The sequence below is a fragment of the Bos taurus genome, chromosome 2 (genome assembly GCF_002263795.3).
Source record: "Bos taurus isolate L1 Dominette 01449 registration number 42190680 breed Hereford chromosome 2, ARS-UCD2.0, whole genome shotgun sequence".
NCBI classification, from domain to species: Eukaryota; Metazoa; Chordata; class Mammalia; order Artiodactyla; family Bovidae; genus Bos; species Bos taurus.
The window spans coordinates 5,763,511-5,787,295 of NC_037329.1; the positions used below are offsets into that span (position 1 = coordinate 5,763,511).

A 23,785-nucleotide genomic window follows, 5' to 3' on the forward strand; every position below is an offset into this window, starting at 1 on the left:
TCATCAAGTGACCAAAGTATTGGAGTTTCAGCTTCAGCATCCGTTCTTCCAATGAATACTCAGGGTTGATCTCCTTTAGAATGGACTGGTTGGATCTCCTTGCAGTCCAAAGGACTCTCAAGAGGCTTCTCCAGCACCACAATTCGAAAGCATCAATTCTTTGGCACTCAGCCTTCCTTATGGACCAACTCTCACATCCATACGTGACTGCTGGAAAAACCATAGCTTTGATTGTAAGAACCTTTGTCAGCAAGGTGATGTCTCTGCTTTTCAATACAGTCTAGATTTGTCATAACTTTCCTTCCAAGGAGCAAATGTCTTTTAATTTCATGGTTGCAGTCACTGTCCACAGTGCTTTTGGAGTCCAAGAAAAGAAACTCTGTCATTGCTTTCACTTTTTACTTTTCTATTTGCCATGAAAAGGCATGGCAAATGGGGTTTCCCTGATGGTTCAGTGGGTAAAGAATCTGCCTGCAATTCAGGAGGCACAGGAGACATACGTTCTATTCCTGGGTTGGGAAGATCCCCTGGAGGAGGAAAATGGCAACCCACTCCAGTATTCTTGCCTGAAAAATTCCATGGACAGAGGAGCCTTGTGGGCTACAGGCCAAATGGTCGCAAACAGCTGGACGTGACTGAGCGACTAAGCACACGGGCACAATGAGACAAAATGCCATGATGTTAGCTTTTTGAATGTTGAGTTTTAAGCCAGCTTTTTCACTCTCCTCTTTCACCCTCCTCAAGAGGCTCTTTAGTTCCTCTTCGCTTTCTGCCATTAGAGTGGTATCATCTGCATATCTGAGGTTGTCAATATTTCTCCTGGCAATCTTGATTCGAGCTTGTGATTCATCCAGCCTAGCATTTCGCATGGTGTACTCAGCATATAAGTTAAATAAACAGAGTGACAGTATATAGCCTTGAAGTACTCCTTTCCCAATTTTGAACCAGTCTGTTGTTCTAAATCCAGTTCTAACTGTTGCTTCTTGACTTGCATACAGGTTTCTCAGGAGACAGCTAAGCTGGTCTGATATTCCCATCTCTCTAAGAATTTTCCACAGTTCGTTGTGATCCACACAGTCAAAGGCTTTAGCATAGTCAACGAAGCAGAAGTATATGGTTTTCTGGAATTCCCTTGCTTTCTCCATGATCCATTGAATGTTGGCAATTTGGTCTTTTCCAAATCCTTTTCCAAATCTAGCTTGTACATCTGGAAGTTCTCGGTTCATGTACTGTTGAAGCCTACGTTGTAGGATTTTGAACATAACCTTGCTAGCGTGTGAAAAGAGCACAGTTTTACAGCAGTTTGAACATTCTTTGGTATTGCTCTAATGAGGAACTCTGTGTGTGTGGATGGGGTTTATAGGGTGATAGTTCACTTTTCGGAGAAGGCAATGGCACCCCACTCTAGTACTCTTGCCTGGGAAATCCCATGGACAGAGGAGCCTGGTGGACTACAGTCCATGCGGTCGCTGGGAGTCGGACACGACTGAGCGACTTCACTTTCATGTTTCACTTTCATGCACTGGAGGAGAAAATGGCAGCCCACTCCGGTATTCTTGCCTGGAGAATCCCAGGGACAGCGGAGCCTGGTGGGCTGCCGTCTATGGGGTCGCACAGAGTTGGACACGACTGACGCGACTTAACAGCAGCAGCAGCAGTTCACTTTTGGATGGTAGAGAAAACATTTTGTTTTTTCTCTGTCAGGAAGCATTTAACAGGAGGCTTTCTGTGTACTGTTTTGGATCTGTCAGGAATCCTCTGTTCCTTATTAATTCCTGAATATTCAGGAATTAAGAGGAGAGGCAAGCCTCTCCCAGGGCTGAGGAATCCAGGCATTTCCTTCATTAGTTTTTCTATACGGTTATAAGTACCCTCTTCCTTCTTGTGAACCATATGGTAAAAGTGATTATTTACAACTCTGTCTCTCTCTTTAATATGGATCGCCTATGTTTGTTAAGTCTGGAATTTTAATCTTTATCTTTGCTGAAAATAACTACAGTATATATGCCCACACCATGTTGATTAAAACACCTTTGCTCCATCAGAGCTCTGGTCCCCGTGTCTTTCTCTTTCTTTCTCTCTCTCTCTCAGGCTATTTCTCTGCAGGCTCTCTGAGTTCACTTTCCTGCCCTGGCTTCTAAAACCCTCTCTAGAAGGTGCTCTGCACCTTCACCCCATCGAGAGGGCACCTGAGGCCTCCGTGAACAGAGCAAGCCCCATGCCAGGGGCTTTATTGGCTTCCTGTGTAAACCAAGGAATATCAGCCTCTTTCTCTCTGCTTTACTTTCTTATCGGTCGACTCCAGACCACCAGGTTCTGGTCCATTAAAGGACTTCAACACTTCTCTGGGTCTGTTTAGCTTTTTTCAGAAAAACATTCCTGTAATTTCTTGCCTCAGGAAGTGACTTATAAACATTTTTGGCAAAAAGAAATCATTTTTCATCATGTTAGTTCACATATATATATGTACATTTATACAAGGCATGCCCACGTGTGTGTGTGTATATACGTATATATATGTGTATATATATATGTGTGTATGTTTATGCAGAAAAGTTTCATGAAACAATATTTATCTCTTCTACATGCACTCTGATATTTTCTGTTTAGTCTGTTGAATTTTATTTTCTTGAATGTTTGTGACAGACCTTGTGTTTTACCAGTCATATCCTCTGCAGTGACAGCCTGGTTGCCCCAGTCGCTGAGGACTGCTGGTGGGCAGGCTTGAGCTGTCAGCCCCTCCAGGGATTCCCTCGGTTCAAAGAGTTGACATGCGCAAGGTCATACGTCCAATAAGGGAGGAATATATTAATTTTCTAGGGCTACCATAATAAAATACCGTAGACTGGGTGACTTAAACAACAGAAATGTATTTTCTCAGCCTTCTAGGGTGAAGATGTAAGCATTTTGTTCTCTCTTTTTGGCTGCACTGTGTGACATGAGGGATATCAGCACCGCGACCAGGGATTGAATCCGTGCCCCCGCAGTGGAAACACGGAGCTTTAACCACTGGACCAGCAGGGAATTCCTTTCCTTACTTTTATTGTTTGGACGCACCGCACTGCGTGTGGGATCTTGTCTCCTGAGGCCTCTGTCCTTAGCTTGCAGATGGCCGCTTTCTCGCTGTGGCCTCACGCGGCCTCTTCTCTGAGCAACCCCCAGATGTTTCCTTCTCTTCTTGTAAGGACGCCAGTCACATGGAATTAGGGCTCTGCCCTGAGGGCCTCAGTTGAACTTACTCGCCTCTTTAAAGACCTAGTCTCCCAATCAAGGATAAAGGGGATAAAGGCTGGCCACTTTGGCCTGACTGGGGACAATTCTGAGGAGCTGTTTTAGCTTCTGTGTCCCCTGTGGGCTTGGCTGAAGTAGTCACTGGACCTTGAATCACAGCCCTACTTTCCCTTTTGTCTAGTTCTTGTTTCCTTCTACAAGTTCTGATCCCAAAGTCTCTCCCTGATGAATATTCTTGGGCTTCCCAGGTGTCAATAGTAGTAAAGAACCTGCTTGCCAATGCAGGAAACATGTAAGAGACCCAGGTTCCATACCTGGGTCAGGAAGATACCCTGGAGGAGGGTATGGCAACAGACTCCTGTATTCTTGCCTGGAGAATCCCATGGACAGAGGAGCCTGATGGGCTACAGTCCATAGGGTTGCAAAGAGTGGGACATGATTGAAACGACTTAGCATACAATGAATGTTCTAAACTCTCAGTCTGTCTCAGAATCTGCTTCCTGGGGAGCCCAACCAATGACAGTGTTTATTATGACCCATTAAACTGATTTCCTAACCCACAGTTTGAAGAAGCCTGGCCTCAGGGTTAGTTTCCTGATTAACAGTGCTTTGATGATACGGCAGTGGAGAGGGACAGGTGATCCAGCCATTCCCAGTGCAGGCCTCCAGTTCACTTGGCTGTTTACATCCCCATGCCTTACCCATGTCTTCTAGAGACCTGATTTCTCTGATGCCCAGGCCTTTCCTACTGAGTGTCTCCAGGAAATAAATCCCTCCTCCTCCTCAACTTCCCTGGTGGCTCAGATGGTAAAGCGTCTGCCTACAGTGCCAGAGACCTGGGTTCAGTTTCTGGGTCAGGAAGATCTCCTGGAGAAGGAAATGGCACCCCACTCCAGTATTCTTGCCTGGAAAATTCCATGGACAGAGGAGCCTGGTAGGCTACAGTCCATGGGGTTGCTAAGAATGGGACACAACTGAGTGACTTCAGTTTCCTCCTTGAAGAAGGAAGGAGTAGCTTGGCTCCTGATTTTCTCTGCCTGGGGTTGTAAGAGTAGGTGACTGACCCATATATAAGGTTTCAACTTCCGCTTTACATCCCACACCTTACCCTTACTTTCTGCCAAATGTGGTGACTGCAAGTCCTGAGCCTCCTTCAGGTTCTTCATGGTGAAATATCTTGCTTATCTTCAGCATCCCCAAGTACACATACTTTAGACTGTGACTTCCTTTCCCATTGGGCCAGTTAAATTTCCTCCATCCTCTTTCCACCAAATATTTATTGAAATCTTGCATCTATTTATAACCCCTCTTCTGATTTCTGCTGAGAAGAGATAATGTGCTGTGTTCCTTTTACCATCTTTAGCTGGAACCTCACAGCTGGAAACAACATTGTGGCAGTCAGATCGCTGTGGGGTGGCCCAGGAGACATTTATTTCTTGCTTTTCATACTTTGCTTGCGTCTTTCTACGTGAGGAGTTTTTTTTATGTAGGGATCTTTGCATAGGATGTATAAATCATATAGAGATTAACTTAAAAGTCCTTATGAGCCATGATGAGCTCTAAGATTAAATATGATACAAGAGAGAAAGTGATTAGATATGTTAGACAGTAGACCCAACATTGTGGAAATTTAAAGGAAAAAAGTAGTTATATTCAACATAAAGAGTAAAATAATGGTGGATGAAAAGTAAAATAAAATTGGCTCTAAAGGTTTAGTATTGATAAGAGAAATTACCAGGGATAGGCAGCAATTTTCCAGCCTTATTAGGCATGGTACTTTGGCCACCTGATGCAAAGAACCAACTCATTGGAAAAGACCCTGATGCTGGGACAGACTGAGGGCAAGAGGAGAAGGAGGCAAAAGAGGTTGAGATGGTTGGATGGCATCACTGATTCAATAGACATGAGTTTGAGCAAACCCAGGGAGATAGTGAAGGACAGGGAAGCCTGGTGTGTTGCAGTCCATGGGGTCGCAAAGAGTCAGACATGGCTTAGCGACTGAACAACAGCTCAGAAATATAAATAAGAAAGAGAAATGGTCCTAGCCTTCCTTCAAGGAGTGCACTTCAACTTAATATAGAGATAGCCAAACAACGAACCAAAACCAAAAAATATCAACACAAATTCAATTGTGTGCTTCTTAAAATCCACCCTAATGCTCATATTTCCTATTAAAGAGTGGATTTGTAATATTGCAGAATAGATTCTGTTCACACCATGTGGCATATAATCTGAGCTCCTTGGAAAGATAAAAGTAGTTGCCACAAATGGGAAGAAACTCCAACAGCCTCTTTCTAATTCTTCATACTTTAAATCCTGAGAAGCTTCAGGAATGACTCTCTAATGCTGGGATTGTAGACATGGCAACACCGGGGTGAGGATGATTTGAGGAAGGCCTTTCTAGTAGCCTTATAAATACACACAGGGAGTACAGGCTGGCCTCCTCGCCTCCTCTGGGGCCTGCCTCCCCAAGAGTATGCCTTGGCAGGCTTTTAATGAGTGGGCTGACCCTTGTTTCTGGCGTTGGCTCTGGAGTTGCTCTGGCATGATCCACAGCGAATTAATCTTGTCAGGCAGCCTGTTGATTCCAGCTTTAGCTCAGGTACTGGCATTACAAATAACCATCCCAACAAGCCACTGTCTCATTGGTATACCCATTCACTTCAAGATGTGAGTAAAATATTTCAGTGTGGACAAAAGATAAGGACAAATATTGTCACTGAAAAAAATTGCAACATGAACATACACATATATTTTGGTAGGGTTTTTTTTTTAATAAAAAACCCCAATTATCGTGTATGAGGGGGTTTTGGAGGAGTAGTTTAAGAATCAAAGAACTGTTTGTAAACTATTCATGTGTGAATAGAGCTTGCTAATTAAATAAAACATGATGATCATTGGAAACATTATTCTTCCCCTCCCTTAAGCCATGCTTGTGCTTTGGCTGCTGAGCAGTGGAAGCATGAATGTGTCTACCTGTGTGAAGGAGAGCAGGTGCGTGGGTGGACTTGTAGGAGAACACAGGAGAGCTGGACAGTGGGTGCCAGGTCACTGAGTGTGAGTGTGGGCAGAGCCTGGGCCTGTGAGTCAGCAAGGAGGAGGAGGCCAGGCATGTGTGGGCCACAAGTGGGCGCAAAGAGAAAACAGTACAAAGCCATTTTGCAAATGTAACTATCTTAAGAAAATATCCATCAGTTCAGTTCAGTTCAGTCGTTCAGTCATGTCCGACTCTCTGCGACCCCATGAACTGCAGCATGCCAGGCCTCCCTGTCCATCACCAACTCCTGGAGTTCACTCAAACTCATGTCCATCGAGTCGGTGATGCCATCCAGCCATCTCATCCTCTGTCGTCCCCTTCTCCTCCTGCCCCCAATCCCTCCCAGTATCAGAGTCTTTTCCAATGAGTCAACTCTTCGCATGAGGTGGCCAAAGTACTGGAGTTTCAGCTTTAGCATTGTTCCTTCCAAAGAACACCCAGGACTGATTTCCTTCAGAATGGACTGGTTGGATCTCCTTGCAGTCCAAGGGACTCTCAAGAGTCTTCTCCAACACCACAGTTCAAAAGCATCAATTCTTCGGCACTCAGCCTTTTTAACAGTCCAACTCTCACATCCATACATGACTACTGGAAAAACCATAGCCTTGACTAGCCGGACCTTTGTTAGCAAAGTAATGTCTCTGCTTTGGAATATGCTATCTAGGTTGGTTATGACTTTCCTTCCAAGGAGTAAGCATCTTTTAATTTCATACAAAAAAGCATTAGAAAATAATTTATTAGCAATTCTAATTTTGAAAAACAAAGCATTGCTGATAATGCCATCTCACAGATAGTCATTTTGAATTTTTTCGATGACGTTTTTCAGAATTATATGTGTGTTAGCCCGACGACAAACCTAGACAGCATATTAAAAAGCAGAGACATCACTTTGCCAACTAAGGTCCGTATAGTCAAAGCTATGGTTTTTCTCACATATGGATGTGAGAGTTGGACCATAAAGAAGGCTGAGTGCCAAAGAATTGATGCTTTTGATCTGTGGTCCTGGAGAAGACTCTTGAGAGTCCCTTGGACTGCAAGGAGATCAAACCAGTCAATCCTAAAGGAGATCAAACCAATCAATCAAAGGAAATATTCATTGGAGGAACTGATGATGAAGCTGAAGCTTTAATACTTTGGGCACCTGATGAGAAGAGCCGACTCATTGGAAAAAAACCTGATGCTGGGAAAGATTGAAGACAGGAGGAGAAGGGGACAACAGAGGATGAGATAGTTGGACAGCATCACCAATTCAATGGACATGAGTTTGAGTAAGCTCCAGGAGATGGTGAAGGACAGGGAGGTCTGGCATGCTGCTGTCCATGGGGTTGCAAAGAGTCTGACATGACTGAGCGAGTGAACTGAACTGAGTTAGCTGGATAATTAGTGGTGAACCTGCCAGTGTCACTGAAGGAGAATGTTTCAGGTTACATGTAGTTCCAGCAGTGAACTCTCTCAGAGTTGCCACTATAAATGAGTGGCCCAAGGCAGAACAAAGGAGCAAGTTGAAGACCCACAGGTAATCATGAGATATGCTTAAATTTTCTACCTAAAATAAGCTTAAAGAAGAAAGGTGGTACTTTTCTCCTCCTATCTGTTAGGCAATGGTATCTATATTGAGTTTCTTTTGTAATTGTACATGGGAGTTTTTTTTTTTTTTTAATCTGCATGAAAGTGTGAAACTGCAGAATAGATTCATATAACATTAGGGTGAAGAGGAATCATAGAGATCATCTTGATGAACAACCACATCTCTAGAATGAAGTACAGATTCAGAGAGCTGAAAAGGAGTCGGCCAAAGAATAGAGTGGGGAGTCTAGAGAGTTTGATAAATCAGTCAACCAATTGGAAACAAGGGCACTGGCCCCCACCCGCAGCAGCCTCCTGAAATAAATGTTAAATGGGAAGCTCAGAGGCAGAAGCTGGGAGTGTTCGCAGCTCCACAGAGAGGAAAGAGGCAGGAGGAGAGGCTTGTGGACTGGCGCTGCGGGATGCAGACTAGGAAGAGCCCCGTCTGGTGCTACAGGCCCGTCTGTGGACCACAGGCCCGGGAGGAGACACCCAGTCCATCTGTAATCACAGGAGCTTCCTGGCTGAGAAGTGGCCTTATCAGACCAGAGCTTAGCTAGAGTTCATGTCCCGTTGCTACTGTTCTTAGCCTGTGTTTTTCCTCTGAGCTAATTCCAATCTGCTGGGCTTGCTTCTTGCTGAACTTCCCAAAGAGAGAAAGGGCTTGTCAGATTTTTTTCTTTTCAGTCAGCCCAGTGAATCCCAAATAAAAGATTTCTTGTCTTTCTCTTTTCTTTTACTGAAATCTTTTAATTAACATGTACCAGCTTTTCATGCATTTTTTTGTGTGTGTGTGTTGAGGACATCCAGTCAAGGGTAAGATGAAACAGTTGGGCAGCAGTTAAGTATACAGTACTTTTTTAATAAGTAAAATAAAAAACTAAGACCTTCTTATTCTTAAAAAGTAAAGTTGGTAGCCTCCAAGACTCTCCTGGGGTGGGGGGGGGGCACTAAAATGGAAAATCTATCTATCCAAAATACAATTAAGTAACTGAACTCATTATATTATGAGAATAGCTGTAATGTTGTTTGTAATGCTAGTATTTTGGCATTTATTTTGTAGAACATAAAAATGACTGAATTTGATTCCTTTATAAAAAATAAACATAAATGGTGCTGTGGACTAACCTAAAACAAATAGACTGCTAGTTATTTCTGCAGCAAAAATGGGCTTATTTAGTATTAACAATGAGTTGCAGTTCACAGTGTGCAACCATGGTGAGCCTCACATGCAAGTGCCCCACAAAAATGGAGAAGAGAACTCTTATGGTGGGGAAGAAGTGCGGGGGCAAGCAGGCATAGTAAGCAGAGAGTCCATGGCTTTTCAGCGGGTGAGTTCTGACTGTCATGGGCTGGGCTCTTAGCAGGGAAGAAGTCTTTCTTCTTCCTATTGGGCTCATCCGAGGGCGTGAGAGCTCCCCCTTCTGGTCTCTCGACTCTACTTAACTGAGATTTCTCTTCATTAATTTTTTACAGGCTGAATTTTGTCTCACCTTCATATGTTGAAGTCCTAAACGCGAGTACCTCAAAATGTGACTGTATTTGGAAATTGGGTCTTTAAAGAGGTAATTAAGTGCACATGACATCTTATGCTGCTGCTGCTGCTAAGTCTCTTCAGTTTGCACATGACATCTTATGCTGCTGCTGCTGCTAAGTCTCTTCAGTTGTGTCCGACTCTGTGCCACCCCATAGACGCAGCCCACAAGGCTCCCCCGTCCCTGGGATTCTCCAGGCAAGAACACTGGAGTGGGTTGCCATTTCCTTCTCCAATGCATGAACATGAAAAGTGAAAGTGAAGTCGCTCAGTCGTGTCTGATGACTTATGAGTGGGCCCTAATTCAGTCCAACTGGGTCTCCTTATAAGAGATTAGCACAGAGACACACACGGAAGGAAGATCCCATGAAGACACAGGGAGAGGTTAGCCGTCTACAAGCAAACGAGAGAGGCCTCAGAAGAAATCAACCCTGCTGACATCTTAATCTTGAATGGTAGCCTGCAGAGCTGCGGGAAAATCAGTTTCTGTTGTGTGAATCACCGGGTCTCCAGCACTTGGTCTCGGCAGCTTAGCAAACTACTGCCGATCACGACGTGCTACGTTCTGCCCTCAGGTGTTCTCTATCTGGGGGAGGGTGAAAGTTCAAGACACAGATTACTCTCTCCCACTTATCGGGCCTTCTCAAGTGGGATGATTGGAGAAGGTTCTGTTTGAAATAAATTATCCTAGGAGAGAAGGGGACAGGCTGCAAGAGAATGAATGGTCCTGAGGGGAGCAGAGAAAATCTGGCCCCAGGGAAAGGGCGTGCAGGCTCCCAGGAAACAGTGGTAATGGGTTGATGGGTCCTGGGAACCTCATTGCCTCTTCCTTCCCAGTAACCTCTCTAACCCTCCTGGAAGAAGCATTAAAGTGTTTTCTGAATGAGTACAGTTCTGTTCCATTTGAAATATTAATGAAGTATATAAATTCTCTGGTTACCTGAAGTGCAGTGCAGTAGCGGTTGTGCAACCAATTTAGTGGATTGCATTAACTTTTCCTAGATGAACGAGGTTAGGGTGGACAATATAAAGGTAAGTAAAGTTTCATCAAATTTTTATTTATATCAGGAACCTCAGATATGCAGATGATACCACCCTTATGGCAGAAAGTGAAGAAGAACTAAAGAGCCTCTTGATGAAAGTGAAAGAGGAGAGTGAAAAAGTTGGCTGAAAGCTCAACATTCAGAAAACGAAGATCATGGCATCTGGTCCCATCACTTCATGGCAAATAGATGGGGAAACAGTGGAAACAATGGCTGACTTTATTTTTCTGGGCTCCAAAATCACTGCAGATGGTGATCCAGCCATGAAATTAAAAGACGCTTATTCCTTGGAAGGAAAGTTATGACCAACCTAGACAGCATATTAAAAAGCAGAGACATTACTTTGCCAACAAAGGTCTGTCTAGTCAAGGCTATGGTTTTTCCAGTTGTCATGTATGGATGTGAGAGTTGGACTATAAAGAAAGCTGAGCGCTGAAGAACTGATGCTTTTGAACTGTGGTGTTGAAGAAGACTCTTGAGAGTCCCTTGGACTGCAAGGAGATCCAACCAGTCCATCCTAAAGGAGATTAGTCCTGGGTGTTCATTGGAAAGACTCATGTTGAAGCTGGAACTCCAGTACTTTGGCCACCTGATGCAAAGAATTGACTCATCTGAAAAGATTGAGGGCAGGAGGAGAAGGGGACGACAGAGGATGAGATGGTTGGATGGCATCACCGACTTGATGGATGTGGGTTTGGATGGACTCCGGGAGCTGGTGATGGACAGGGAGGCCTGGTGTGCTGCGGTTCATGAGGTTGCAAAGAGTTGGACACGACTGAGTGACTGAACTGAACTGAATATATAATATGCATATGAATTGGCATGTAATATGTATTTCTTACTATAGATGGTGTTCAAGGAAATTCAGAACCATTCCTCTAAGACAAAACTGACCCGTTCCCTTTCTTTCTTGAAATGCTTTATTGGACCCTCAGTGTCTACAGAACAAAGTCCAGAGATTCAGCAAAACCTTCAAACTCCCAAGATGGAGCCCCAGTCTACATGTCTGTATTTCTTCTTATGCTTTCAAACTGAGGAGCACTTTAGGAGTATGTAATGTGCCAGGAGATACTAAGAGCCATCCGAGAACAGTCTGTGCCTCCTTATAACAAAAATTTTACTTGCTGATGTGTATGGAAAATATGCTTTTTGTATTCAATAGCACACATATATTGTGAAGTAGAATTTAAAAGTTGCACGAGGGGCTTCCCTAGTGGTCCAGTGGTTAAGAATCTGCCTTCCAGGCGATGAGGCAATGAGGTTCCCAGGACCCATTACCACTGTTTTCCTGGGAGCTTGCACGCCCTTTCCCTGGGGCCAGATTTTCTCTGCTCCCCTCAGGACCATTCACTCTCTTGCAGCCTGCCCCCTTCTCTCCTAGGGTAATTTATTAAAAGGGGACACAGGTTTGATCCCTGGTCAGAGAGCTAAGATCCCACATGCCCCGAGGCAACTAAACCCAAGCACGCTGCAACTCCTGAGCCCACAGACTCTAGATCCTGTACTGGGCAACAAGAGAAGACCAAGGGCCACAACTAGAGAAGCCTGTGTGCTGCAGTGAAGACCCAGCACAAACAAAATTTTTAAAATAATAATAAAAAGTGCATGGATTTTAAGGTAAGAGATTAGCATGCGATAAGAGGCTGCCTGGAGGTTGGGACAGGATTCTCTTCTCTGCTGTTCAGAGTATGCCAAGTAAACCCCGGAAGAGCTGTGCTGCAAGCTCCAGAAGTGCTGACCCTGTCCTTTCACATCTGCCACGAAGTGAAGCAACTCATGTCCAGCAACATGCAGGTGTTGCGATGCCACGTGGAGCCCTCTAAGCGCTGCAGGTCACACAAAGCGCCTTCTGGCACTGACCTTAGCTAGCAGGCAAAAGCAAACCACAGGCGCTGGAGTTTAGAAACTCAGGTTCAAATGCCGCTCTGTCTCCTACGGCTCTAAGGGGCTAGACAAGGCTCTTGGCCAGCCTGTGAGGGAGATCTGCCTGCAGCACCTGTCACCCTGTGGGTCCTCAAGAAGTATTTGACCATAGAGCTTGCCAAGCAGTTTCCACTTCCTCCCGTGTGGCTGCACAGGGATCTCTCCCAAACTGAGCCCTCAGAGGACAAGTAAACACGTAGACGGGTTAAGAGTCCCAAAGCCAGTGTCTTGAAACAAGTCTTTTAAGTCCTCTAAGCTGAACTGCTTCTTCTGAAAGATGGGACTCATAACAGTACCTCTCTAAGAGAGTTATTTTGAGGATGAAATAAGATAACATACATGAAAACACTGTGCAAACACACCTCCTTTTTTACTACAATGAAAATTATCATTTCTTTGATCATCAGCTTATACTTGCCTTATACCAAAGGTTTATGTAAGGTTGGTTTCCATTAATACATGGAGCACCGGTTCAGAAACAAAGAAATGTTCTCTCTTTAATTGCACCAGAAGTAAAACAAAAATTACATTGCTCCAAAGTGCTTAGGATTTTATAACATGGAGAATACATTTTCTAAACCCTGCTGAAGTTATAATAAAATTATCAAAGCTTAGGAAGTTATTAATAATTTTTGTTCCTAATTCTTGTGAAAATCTGGGCTTTACTTAAAGAGAATAGTTTATGTGGTGGGCTCTAGGGAGATGACTGCAGCAGCAGTGTAATTTTTAATCTAAATCTTAACATAAAATCATAGAGAACAACAACTTAGCAAAACTTAAAATCCCATGGACAACATTTATACTGATGCTTGGCTACAAGGCATCTATACAAACTTCAAAATACATGTGAGTGAGGGCAGACAGACCACCAACAGCTGCAAAACCTGAATCCTTTCAACACGTGGGCAGGAAAAGCCGAAAGAAGCAGTGAAGTTTGACGGACTTTAGTGGACTTGAGAAGAGAATCCCTAGATAGCAAGGGCTGTTTATTGGAAAGCGAGTGGGCACGTTTTGTCCAATCCAGTAGGTGGTGAGTGCAAGGGGTCTGCTAGAAGACTGAAGGCGCTTAAGCTGCCCTAGAGACTGACCTGCCTTCCAGGACGGAGGGTCACGCTGAAGGGAAATGCTGAAAGTGGAGTCAGAACTGAGCTGGGCAGAGAACAACAGAGAGGAGGTAAATAAAAGTGGTGGAAGGGAACAGAATCTGGAAACTTCATAAAGCAAGGTGACTCTTCGTAACACTTCTTGAAAACCACAGAAGAGTTTGTGCAGTTAGAAAAGTCACTCAAAGCCATGTATCCTGCTAAAAGTTCTGGAAAGCCATTTTTACATAAAAATGAGGAACAGATAAGTATTGAGGCCAAATGTCTTGCAAAGTTATGTCTAAGAGAAACAATGAACAGGATAATATCTCTAATTTTTGAAGAAGAAATGCAAAATAAGGGGACAAAACAAATACTAAAAATTATAATTAAAGAGAAATTTTCTTTAATAAAAAACTATATGAAGTCATATATTTAAAAAAAAAGAACATACTGTGTAGCTGAGAATGTTGACCCAGAATTATCAACACCAAGACATATTTCTAGCAAAATGAATGAACTTTAAAGAAAAAACTTTCATTGAGTATCCAATCAAAACCAAAAGTGACTTAAAAGGTGAAAAAATGTAGATTATCATCAGGTTTTTTTGACAGCTATACTTTATGCCAGGAAAAAATGGAATAACGTATTTAAGAGACACAAGGAATAAAATGTAAAGCAAGGATTTTATATACTGCAAAACCGACTTTCAACTATAAAAGGCACAGAACAACAGTTATCATTATGCAAGGATTCAGAGAGTATTGTTCACATTAGCCCTTCCTGAAGAATCTAGAGGAGGATGAGTTTTAAACAATCAAAATGATTAGATAGACATTAGTAGAAGAATTGGTGGTGGACATAAAAACAGTTATCTGAAGAACTAATGCTAAATGAGAATTAAAAGAGTATAATATGTAAAAGCTATATTTGCACATAATGTAGATATAGTATAACTATAAAAATAGGATGAGGGTGAGGAGAGCATATGAAAAAAAATTTAAGCCATTGTTTTATTTAAAAGATTTTTTTTATTTTTTTTATTTTTATTTTATTTTTTTTTAAGTTTTTTTTTTTTATTCAATTTTAATTAAAAAAAAATTATACATGTGTTCCCCATCCTGAACCCTCCTCCCTCCTCCCTCCCCATACCATCCCTCTGGGTCGTCCCAGTGCACCAGCCCCAAGCATCCAGCATCGTGCATTGAACCTGGACTGGCATCTCGTTTCATACATGACATTTCACAAGCCAGAAGGACAAACACCAATACAGTATACTAACGCATATATATGGAATTTAGAAAGATGGTAACGATAACCCTGTATACGAGACAGCAAAAGAGACACTGATGTATAGAACAGGCTTATGGACTCTGTGGGAGAGGGAGAGGGTGGGAAGATTTGGGAGAATGGCATTGAAACATGTAAAAGATTTTTTTTAATGCGGACCATTTTTAAAAGTCTTTATTGAACTTGTTACAATATTGCTTCTATTTTATGTTTTGTTTTTTTGGCTGCAAGGCATGTCAGATTTTAACTCCCCAGCCAGGGACCAAACCAGTGTCTCCCACATTGGAAGGTAAACTCCTAACCACTGGACCACCAGGGAAGTCCTGAGCTGTCCTTTGTAATTATACTGGTGGTGGTGATATGTGTATAGTTATTCTAAGCCTGTTCTGTATGCAGTGTGGGATACTGTAAATGAGTGTTATGGGATATTACAATTCCACCATCTACCCTACCCTTGGAAACTAGAAATCTTGTTATGGAGGAAGAGAGAGACAGATGAAGTAAAAGTATAAAATTGACTAGGTTAAAATCTCACAGTACTGACTTTTGGCTTCCCAGGTGGCGCTAGTGGTAAAGAACCCGCCTGCCAATGCAGGAGATGCAAGAGATGTAGGTTCGATACCTGGGTCACGAAGATCCCCTGGAGTAGGAAAAGGCAACTCGCTCCAGTACTCTTGCCTGGAAATTTCCATGGACAGAGGAGCCTGGCGGGCTACAATCCATGGGGCTGCAAAGAGTCAGACACGACTGAGCAACTAAAAACAGCACTGACTTTTAATTGGAAATATCAGTATTTTATTTGTAAAATTGTACCTATATGTATACTAATCAATAGATAGATTCCCTAACTCTGCCACTGAAAAGGCCAAATAGCAATAAGTAGCCAACTCAGGAGCAATAAGCATTACCACCCAGATTGTGGTCTAGAAATCATAGAAGAAATCAAGACTTATGGAAACAGGACTGAGTTCTTGTCTGGCGCAGGATGCATATAAGATGAACATAGACATCTGTTATTAAAAATCAAGGAAGTTATCAAATCAAGTCATATGGAAAGGACTCAGAAGCCAACCTGAAGAGAATCCTGCTGGCCAAAGATAGGACAATACGAGCAAAAACATAATAATAATAATAAGTAATAATTGCTATTGATTGAAATTTTATCAAATATGTTGAAATCATGAGTTCATGACAATATTTTTAAAAACAAAAGAATTGGTGACCTTTAGAGGAGGACAATAAACTGGTGGAGAAAAAAACCTGAGCACCTATCCTACATTTTCCATGTGAAATGTATCACTGGGTAACCAAATAGTAGATGAGAGATAATGTCTCCTTATCAAAATATATCAGCTAATAGTGAAAAAGAAATGATGGAATTTGAATGTCACCATTCTGTAACCCCCAATGGATCTAGATACCAATAGTTAGAAGTATCACAAAATAAGAATAAACCAGACATTGTATGATTCCTCAGGAAAGAACACAACACACCTCTAGTCTTACCCAAAGGAATAAAAGCAAGTCCAGGGAAGTCTCTGAACCCAGGTGCCAGTTTGAAGGAAATACCAAGGATAGAAGAGTGAAGCAGTACAAGAGAGACTTAAAAGGCATATCCAAAACAACTTTTTAATGGGTAAAAATGTCTATGGATGTGCATTTGGGTGCCATAAACTGTAAGGAAACAAAGGAAATGATCGCTGTGAATATCAGGATGGTGAATGCTTTGAGGGGCAGGAGGTGACTTGAATTTGGAATGAGGCACATGGGGGACTTCTGAAATACTCTTGGCTACAGGCGTACTGGCCTTATAACAACTCATTGGGCTATCCATTTATTTTGCAGTGCTTTCTAAATCTTTTGTTTTACAGTGGATATTTAAGTATTACAAGTAAAAAAAAAAAACCTGTTTAACATAAAGGATACCTATTACACAAAAAGGAGAATTTCAGTAAGAATCTGTTTTAGGATTAAGAGGTTACTGTCTTTGCCTTTCATTTCACTATCTCTCCTGGTTCTTAATTGACTTTTCCTTGTTTTTCCCTCTATCTACTCATTACTAGATATAATAATCACTGGAAATATTATAGATTCTTTTTGATACTTTATCAATGTGAATAATATATGTGAGAGGATCTTGTTGAAATTCTCCTTTTTGTGTAATAGGTATCCTTTATGTTAAACAGGTTTTTTTTTTTTTTTTTTTTTACGGAGAAGGCAATGGTAACCCACTCCAGTACTCTTGCCTGGCAAATCCCATGGGCGGAGGAGCCTGGTAGGCTGCGGTCCATGGGGTCGCAAGGAGTCGGACACGACTCAGCGACTTCACTTTCACGCATTGGAGAAGGAAATGGCAACCCACTCCAATGTTCTTGCCTGGAGAATCCCAAGGGTGGGGGAGCCTGGTGGGCTGCCATCTATGGGGTCGCACAGAGTTGGACATGACTGAAGCGACTTAGCAGCAGCAGCAGCAGAAGTATATTGGTTGAATTATTTATACTCTCCACAAACTATTGAAATGTGACCAATTTAGAAATTATGGTTTTGTTATAGAAACTACTCAGAACAGATAGACTTTCTTGTGTCAATTTTCTTCAAAAAATAAAAGTATTATTTTATTATAAATTAAACATAAATTTCTTCCTAGCAGTGGTTTACACTGTCTTTCCACGCCCATGGTCACTATAACATCCTGGGAAAATAAAGAAGTCAAAAATCTGTATAACAATTCCATAATACACTTGGGTCCAGCCAGATACAGAATACGAACAGACAGTAATATTGGAAATGGAGGCTCTTAAGGTCTGATTTGGAGAGGGGAGAGAAACAGCAGAAGAACAAAATCTGAGACTATTTATCTCCATGTCCCAGCTCCACATACTCTTTTTACAAAAGATTTAAGTTCTTCCAAAAACACATGAAAGAATATTGATTGAAGGATTTTTCTGAGTAGCCTTTGACCACGGGGGAAGTTCTGACGTACCTAGTGGAAACTGAAAACAAGAGGAAAATCTCTGTTTGAGCTGAAGTGAAGTTGCTCAGTCGTGTCCAACTCTTTGAGACCCCATGGACTGTAGCCTGTCAGGCTCCTCTGTCCAGGCAAGAATACTGGAGTGGATTGCCATTTCCTTCTCCAGGGGATCTTCCCAACCCAGGGATTGAACCTGGGTCTCCTGTATTGCAGGCAGACTCCTTACTGGCTGAGCCACGAGAGAAGTCACAAAGGTTAGCCCGCTGCGTTGGCTGGGAATCGAACCCAGGTCAACTGTTTGGAAGGCGGCTATGCTCACAACTATACCACCAATGCTCCTTAAATACACACAGATCTTCTACATTGTCAATAAATGACTAATAAAGGCAGTTAAAGAACTTAACTGAAAGGATGGGTGCATGTGGGCTAAGTCACTTCAGTCATGTCCGACTCTTTTCAACCTTATGGACTGTAGCCTGCCAGGCTCCTCTGTCCATGGGGATTCTCCAGGCAGGAATACTGGAGTGGGTTGCTATGCCATCCCCTTCCAGGAATGCGACCAGAGAGCGAACCCGGGTCTCTCATGTCTCCTGCACGGACAGGTGGGTTCTTTACTACTAGTGCCACCCAAGGAAGCCCATCTGAAAGGATATCTGCAGTTTAAAGCTTTCCTTGAAAGAAGAAAAGCCTTTCACATTTAGTTATCTCACTCTAAATTGTTCTCATAGTGACTACTCCAGAGGGGTGGAGGGGGGCGGCTCACCTAGATTGTAGAGAATAGCTGAATAAGAAAAAAAGTTTCCTAAGGGTGAGTTGGCAGAAAAGAAAGCTTTGGCAGAGATTCTTTAGGAACAAGTCAACTGGAGTGTGGGATTGGATGGTATCCATGTAAGAGATAAACTAGGATCCCAGTGCTGGGAAAATCTATCTATTAACACATGCAATCTTAAGCTTACTCACTGCAATTTAAACCTATTTCTTTTTTGCTCATTTCTTTGAAAACATAACATAACTGGTGACTATTTTTCTATATCTTAGTTCCTTCAGTTAACTCTTAGAAAACTGCAACTCTTCTACCTTCTTTTTCTCAGATTAACCAAGAACATCGTTTCCTATAGATAACTGTTTTCCAGCCATCGTCAACTAATCATCAAACACTTGAATATTTTTTCCCCACGACTTGTACAGTATGGTCCGAAGACTATTTGCCTTAGAATTGTAAACGTGGATTCCTACGTCATTGCACGGACCTAATAAATAAAGATCTTTGGAGATGCGACTCAACCATACCAAAATCTGAGAACCACTACTTTAAAGAATACCACAGCTCTCAATTTGAACAGAAAGATTGCATTTGACCAATTATGTTTTATCAAGGTCTTTAGCAATTTAGAGAACATATGATGTATTTCTTAATAAATTATGGTTATTCTAATCCTTCCCAACATCATTTATTCATACTGAAAAGCTACCTATCTGATGTGAATTATTAAAGTTACTGAGCTAGGATATGGCAAGTCAATTTCAAAGTATTTTCTAGATGAAACATGCTACAAAAAACATGATCCAACAAGTCAGTGTCTCTTTCTATTCTTTTATGAGAAAATCTTGAACAACCTGTTTTTTTTTCTCTTGATGTATAAAATTCTAAAAATGGGAATTGTTAAATAAATGACGACATACAGCTTCTGTAATCTTTGTGGCATTGCTGGGTATCATTACAGTCTTTCTAAATCTTCCTTTATGGAAGAATCCAAAGTAACAGAACTTTGCCTGTTTTCTTCTAATTCATTTAATTAAACCTTCTACCAACCTAGAAACCAAGTGAAAGTTCCTAAATAATTTCTGACATGAACTAAATTTTACTTCTGATTCATAATGACTGATTATAACCCTGTGACAGTTACAGAAAATTAATTACAAAGAGCAAGAACTCCAGAAATAAAAACGCAGAGGCTGAAATTTGAATTGCAGTCTTTATCACATTATGTGAAAATAGTCAAATGGAATTAAAGAACTTGGGTCACTTATTATGTATTGGTTTTTGAAAAAAATAAGTAGATGTCATATTCTAGCAATATGAATTACATAAAATGCACACACGGTATTTTAGTTGTGATTACAAACTTGCCCCATATTCTACTTCCAGTCAAGCATGAAACTTATAAAACTCATAGTCCTAATATTTTTTAATTACTTGGGGTAAATATTAAGAAGAGACATTTGGGTCTCTATGCCAAATGGACTGACTCAGTCTCAGGAGGGTATGTCCTGGGAATCTGCCTTTACAGCGTTAAATATTTAAATATTACCCACACCACTAGCATTCTGCCGAGAGTTCTAACGTCTTCCTCATCTATGAGTTCCAGACAGGCAGTGCTTTGTTTGTCTTAGAGTTTGCCACAGAGTGTTTACTGGAAATCCATAGCTGAAATCTGTAGGCAATACAATTGGGCAACTTCTTCAAATAGACAATGAGTTTTGTCCTTTTTCAAGCATCTCTTTTGGGGTAGAAATGTATTGGCTGGTGTTAAAATCTAGGTACAATTAATTGTCTTATATCACCTGGGCAAGTATAATGGCAACCCCCAATTACAACTTTCTTACCTCACTGATCCACTGATAGGCCAACATATTCTGTTTTCTAACAGAAAGATAGAAAGCAAACCTGTATAATATCCCAGAAAGCTTTGAACAGAAGATTCTGCAGGAGTCTTGTTTATATGGATTTGGTATTGGTTTGGTTTGTTTAATCAGTATCATTGTCTTCTAGAAAGGCACCACAAATGCTGATGTAATTTAAGCACAATAGACTGCACTAATCACAGATTGTTAATCCCATCTGCTTCTCATGAAAAGGAAGCAGTATTCCATAATGATGTGAAAGAACCCGTGAGTTTTCCTAAATCTGACCACTCTCCTTACTCTTAATCTTACTCTCCTTACTCTGTCTTCTTGTATTTCTCTCTCCACAGTTCTTTAGTATCTTTTTCCCCCCTTCATTGCCACTGTCACCACAAAGCTTATCTATTTTCATATGAGCGGTTTTCATAAGAGAGAAAGTTTTGGGGAGGTTTAGTTTAATTTCATCATAGTCCCCCAGTGATAAAATGGTCACCTTCTAAGATTCTGTTATCTCTAGGAAAATATTTATTGCTATCCTTTAAAGCAGAATGTGGTGTTTTGATTTAGCTTCCTTAATAAGCTAAAGATATTTATTAAGAATATTCTACATGAATAGCACTTAAAATATTAATTTAATACACACTTGTTTCCTTTTATTCCTCTACTTGATACAGATGTAGGAAAACATTTCTGTCATTTGAGAATATACCTGTTTCTTTTAGCCACATTTCATAATGCCATTCAAAATTAGACTAAATCAAAATAAATATGGTTAGAAAAAAGTGTTGTGCAAGGGGCAAGTGGGGTTAGGGTCTCTGCTATTTCTCTGGAGGTAGTCTTCAGGGTCAGACAAGATAGGAGTTCAAATAATAACAGTTTGTAAAAATCATCCTCCCCAAGAGCCCCTTACAAGATTTCTGAACTCTAAGAGTTCTTTATAAGATTTCTGAATTTGCAGAAAGCAATAATTGGGTGTACACATGGCACCAGGGGTTTGAAGGCAGTTGGTTTAACTTTACTTTGAAGCCAGGGAAAGTCTAGTGGGTTTTACTCAGACCTTTGGGGGAAATGAGGCTAAACTATTTTTAGAGGATCATTTCTGTCACAATTGGGTTCTCTGGAGTATCTTCGCAGAAGCCCAAAATTAGAAAAGAGGAAATGAGCTCTTGTTCTACTGAATGTTTAGTGTTGTGAAATACTGAATCACATTAATGGGTTTCCAAGGCCTGAAGAGGATCTGTGCCTTTAAAAAAAAAAGTACAGTTTAACGGTGTTTCAGACTAGGAGTTCTCTACTCATTATTGCTATTAAAACCACTCAAGATATTTTTCCAGTTTTATTGAGATACTGACATATAACATTGTGCTTGTTTTAGGGGTACAACATAGGGATTTGATATATGTATATACTGTAAATATAATCAATTTATTTAACATCCACTTCCTCACAGTTGCACGCTTTTGTTTAAATGATGAGAACTTCTAAGATCTGCTGCCAGCAGTTTTCAAATATAGGTTACAGTATTGTTAACTTAAGTCACCATTACATCCTTAGAACTTATAAATGGAAATTTCCACCTTTTGACCACCTTCACCCAGTTCCCTCGTCTCCCCACCCCTTCTCCGGCAACCACCAATCTGTTCTCTGTATCTTTTTACACACACACACACACACACAAGCTAGTTTCAAGGGGTATGTTATATTGGTGAGAGAATGTTTTCAGTTCAGTTCAGTCGCTCAGTCGTGTCCGCCTCTTTGCGACCCCATGGACTGCAGCATGCCAAGCCTCCATGTCCATCACCAACTCCCGGAGTTTACCCAAACTCATGTCCATTGAGTCGGCGATGCCATCCAGCCATCTCATCCTCTGTGGTCCCCTTCTCCTCCTGCCTTCAATCTTTCCTAGCATCTGGGTCTTTTCAAATAAGTCAGTTCTTCGCATCAAATGGCCAAAGTATTGGAGTTCCAGCTTCCACATCAGTCCTTCCAATGAACACCCAGGACTGCTCTCCTTTAGAATGGACTGGTTGGGTCTCTTTGGAGTCCAAGGGACTCTCAAGAGTCTTCTCCGAGAGACTGTTTTACATGCTCTTTGTACTGAAATGTGAGAAGTCAGTCTATTTAAGCAACCAAATTGCAAATTTGTTGTTATAAACAAAAAGGAAAATGAAAGATGAATTGATTTTTATTTTTTTATAAGTAAAGGGGGTTGCTGAAGATTGACGGCAGACGGGGACGGCAGAGGATGAGATGGTTGGATAGTATCACCAACTGGATGGACAGGCGTTTGAGCAAGCTCCAAGAGTTGGTGATGGACAGGGAAGCCTGGCGCGCTGCAGTCCATGGGGTCTCGGACACGACGGAGCGACTGAACTGAACTGCCCTAGCCTTCCTGGGATGTCACGCAAGGGAACTCTGGAAACTGAGCCCTAAAACCCGGCAGTCGGGGGTCAGGGCAGGTTTCTGCACAGACGGTCCTTTCGGGCCCGCACCCTCCGGGGTTAGAGCGGGCCCAAGAGCCTCCAGGGGGAGACGGGGCGGAGCCCGGCGGGGCGGGGGCTGGACAGCGGCCGCACCCTTCCTCCGCCGGGGGAGGCGGGACGTCCGCCCTTCCCGCGTGCAGGCCGCGCCGCCCCCCGCTCTCCTCCTGCGCACCGCGCCATTTCCGCTACTCTCGCCCGAGGAACCCCTCCGCCCAGGGCCGAGCGCGGCTGGCCCTCGAGCGGCATGAGGCTGACCCCCGAGACGTGCTGGCTGCTGCTCTGGCTGCCGCCTCTGGCCGCGCAGCCCGCGGGCGGCGAGCGCGGGGAGGAGGAGGCGGCAGCCGTCTCAGGTAACCGCGGGCACGGGCTGCGGGCGCGCGCGCCCCCTCTCTCTCCGGCCTCCTGTCGCCCTTCCCCCCTCTTCGTCCCCGCCCACGCCGACACCCCGGCCCGGCGGTGACCCAGGCTCTCCCCGCCCCCGCGGCGCGGAGCCGGGCGCGGGCGGCGTCTCCCTGCCAGATTTAAGGCTTCCTCCGCGAGCGCGGCCCTTACCGCCTGCTTCGGCTTCCCTGGACTCTGCCGGGGACTGGATTTTAGGATTAGAAGCAGCTGCAAAGTTCATTCTGGCCCAGTTCCCACGTTTTACAGAAGCAACCAAAGTCCAGAGAAGTTTTGATTTGTCCAAGGACCTGAGGACAAGTCATTGTTACAGATGATCCTTGTCTCCAGACTTTCAACACAGGACATTTGTATTTATCAATTTAGGTCGAAAAATATTCTTTCCCTATCTAGCCGCAACTTTGGACTCAAGATTCGGGATGGTAAAAGCTTAGCTTTAGAATTACACTGAAATTCTGCTACCCTGACTAGTTCTGTGACCTTGAGTCAGTCAAGCCACTACCGGTCGCGTGTAAAACATGGATAATAATATTTCACAGGATTGTCGTGATGTGTAACGTGTGTGCAGTCCCTGGTCCAGAGGAAACAGGAAATGGTAGCT

General features: G+C 42.6%; 1 protein-coding gene across 7 annotated transcripts in view; it reads left to right on the top strand.

Moving 5' to 3' along the window:
• The first annotated feature begins 22,845 nt into the window (after window positions 1–22,845).
• NEMP2 (nuclear envelope integral membrane protein 2) overlaps window positions 22,846–23,785 on the top strand; it is a 38,070-nt gene continuing 37,130 nt past the window's right edge. For 6 of the 7 annotated variants that reach the window (XM_059877729.1, XM_024979690.2, XM_024979653.2 and 3 more), the window contains exon 1: window positions 22,867–23,135. In XM_059877729.1, the coding sequence (XP_059733712.1) occupies window positions 23,030–23,135 (106 nt within the window). In that variant the 5' untranslated portion in view covers window positions 22,867–23,029. Of the gene's footprint in view, window positions 23,136–23,785 lie in introns of all 7 variants that reach the window. The other variant, XM_059877744.1, reaches the window with a different exon arrangement.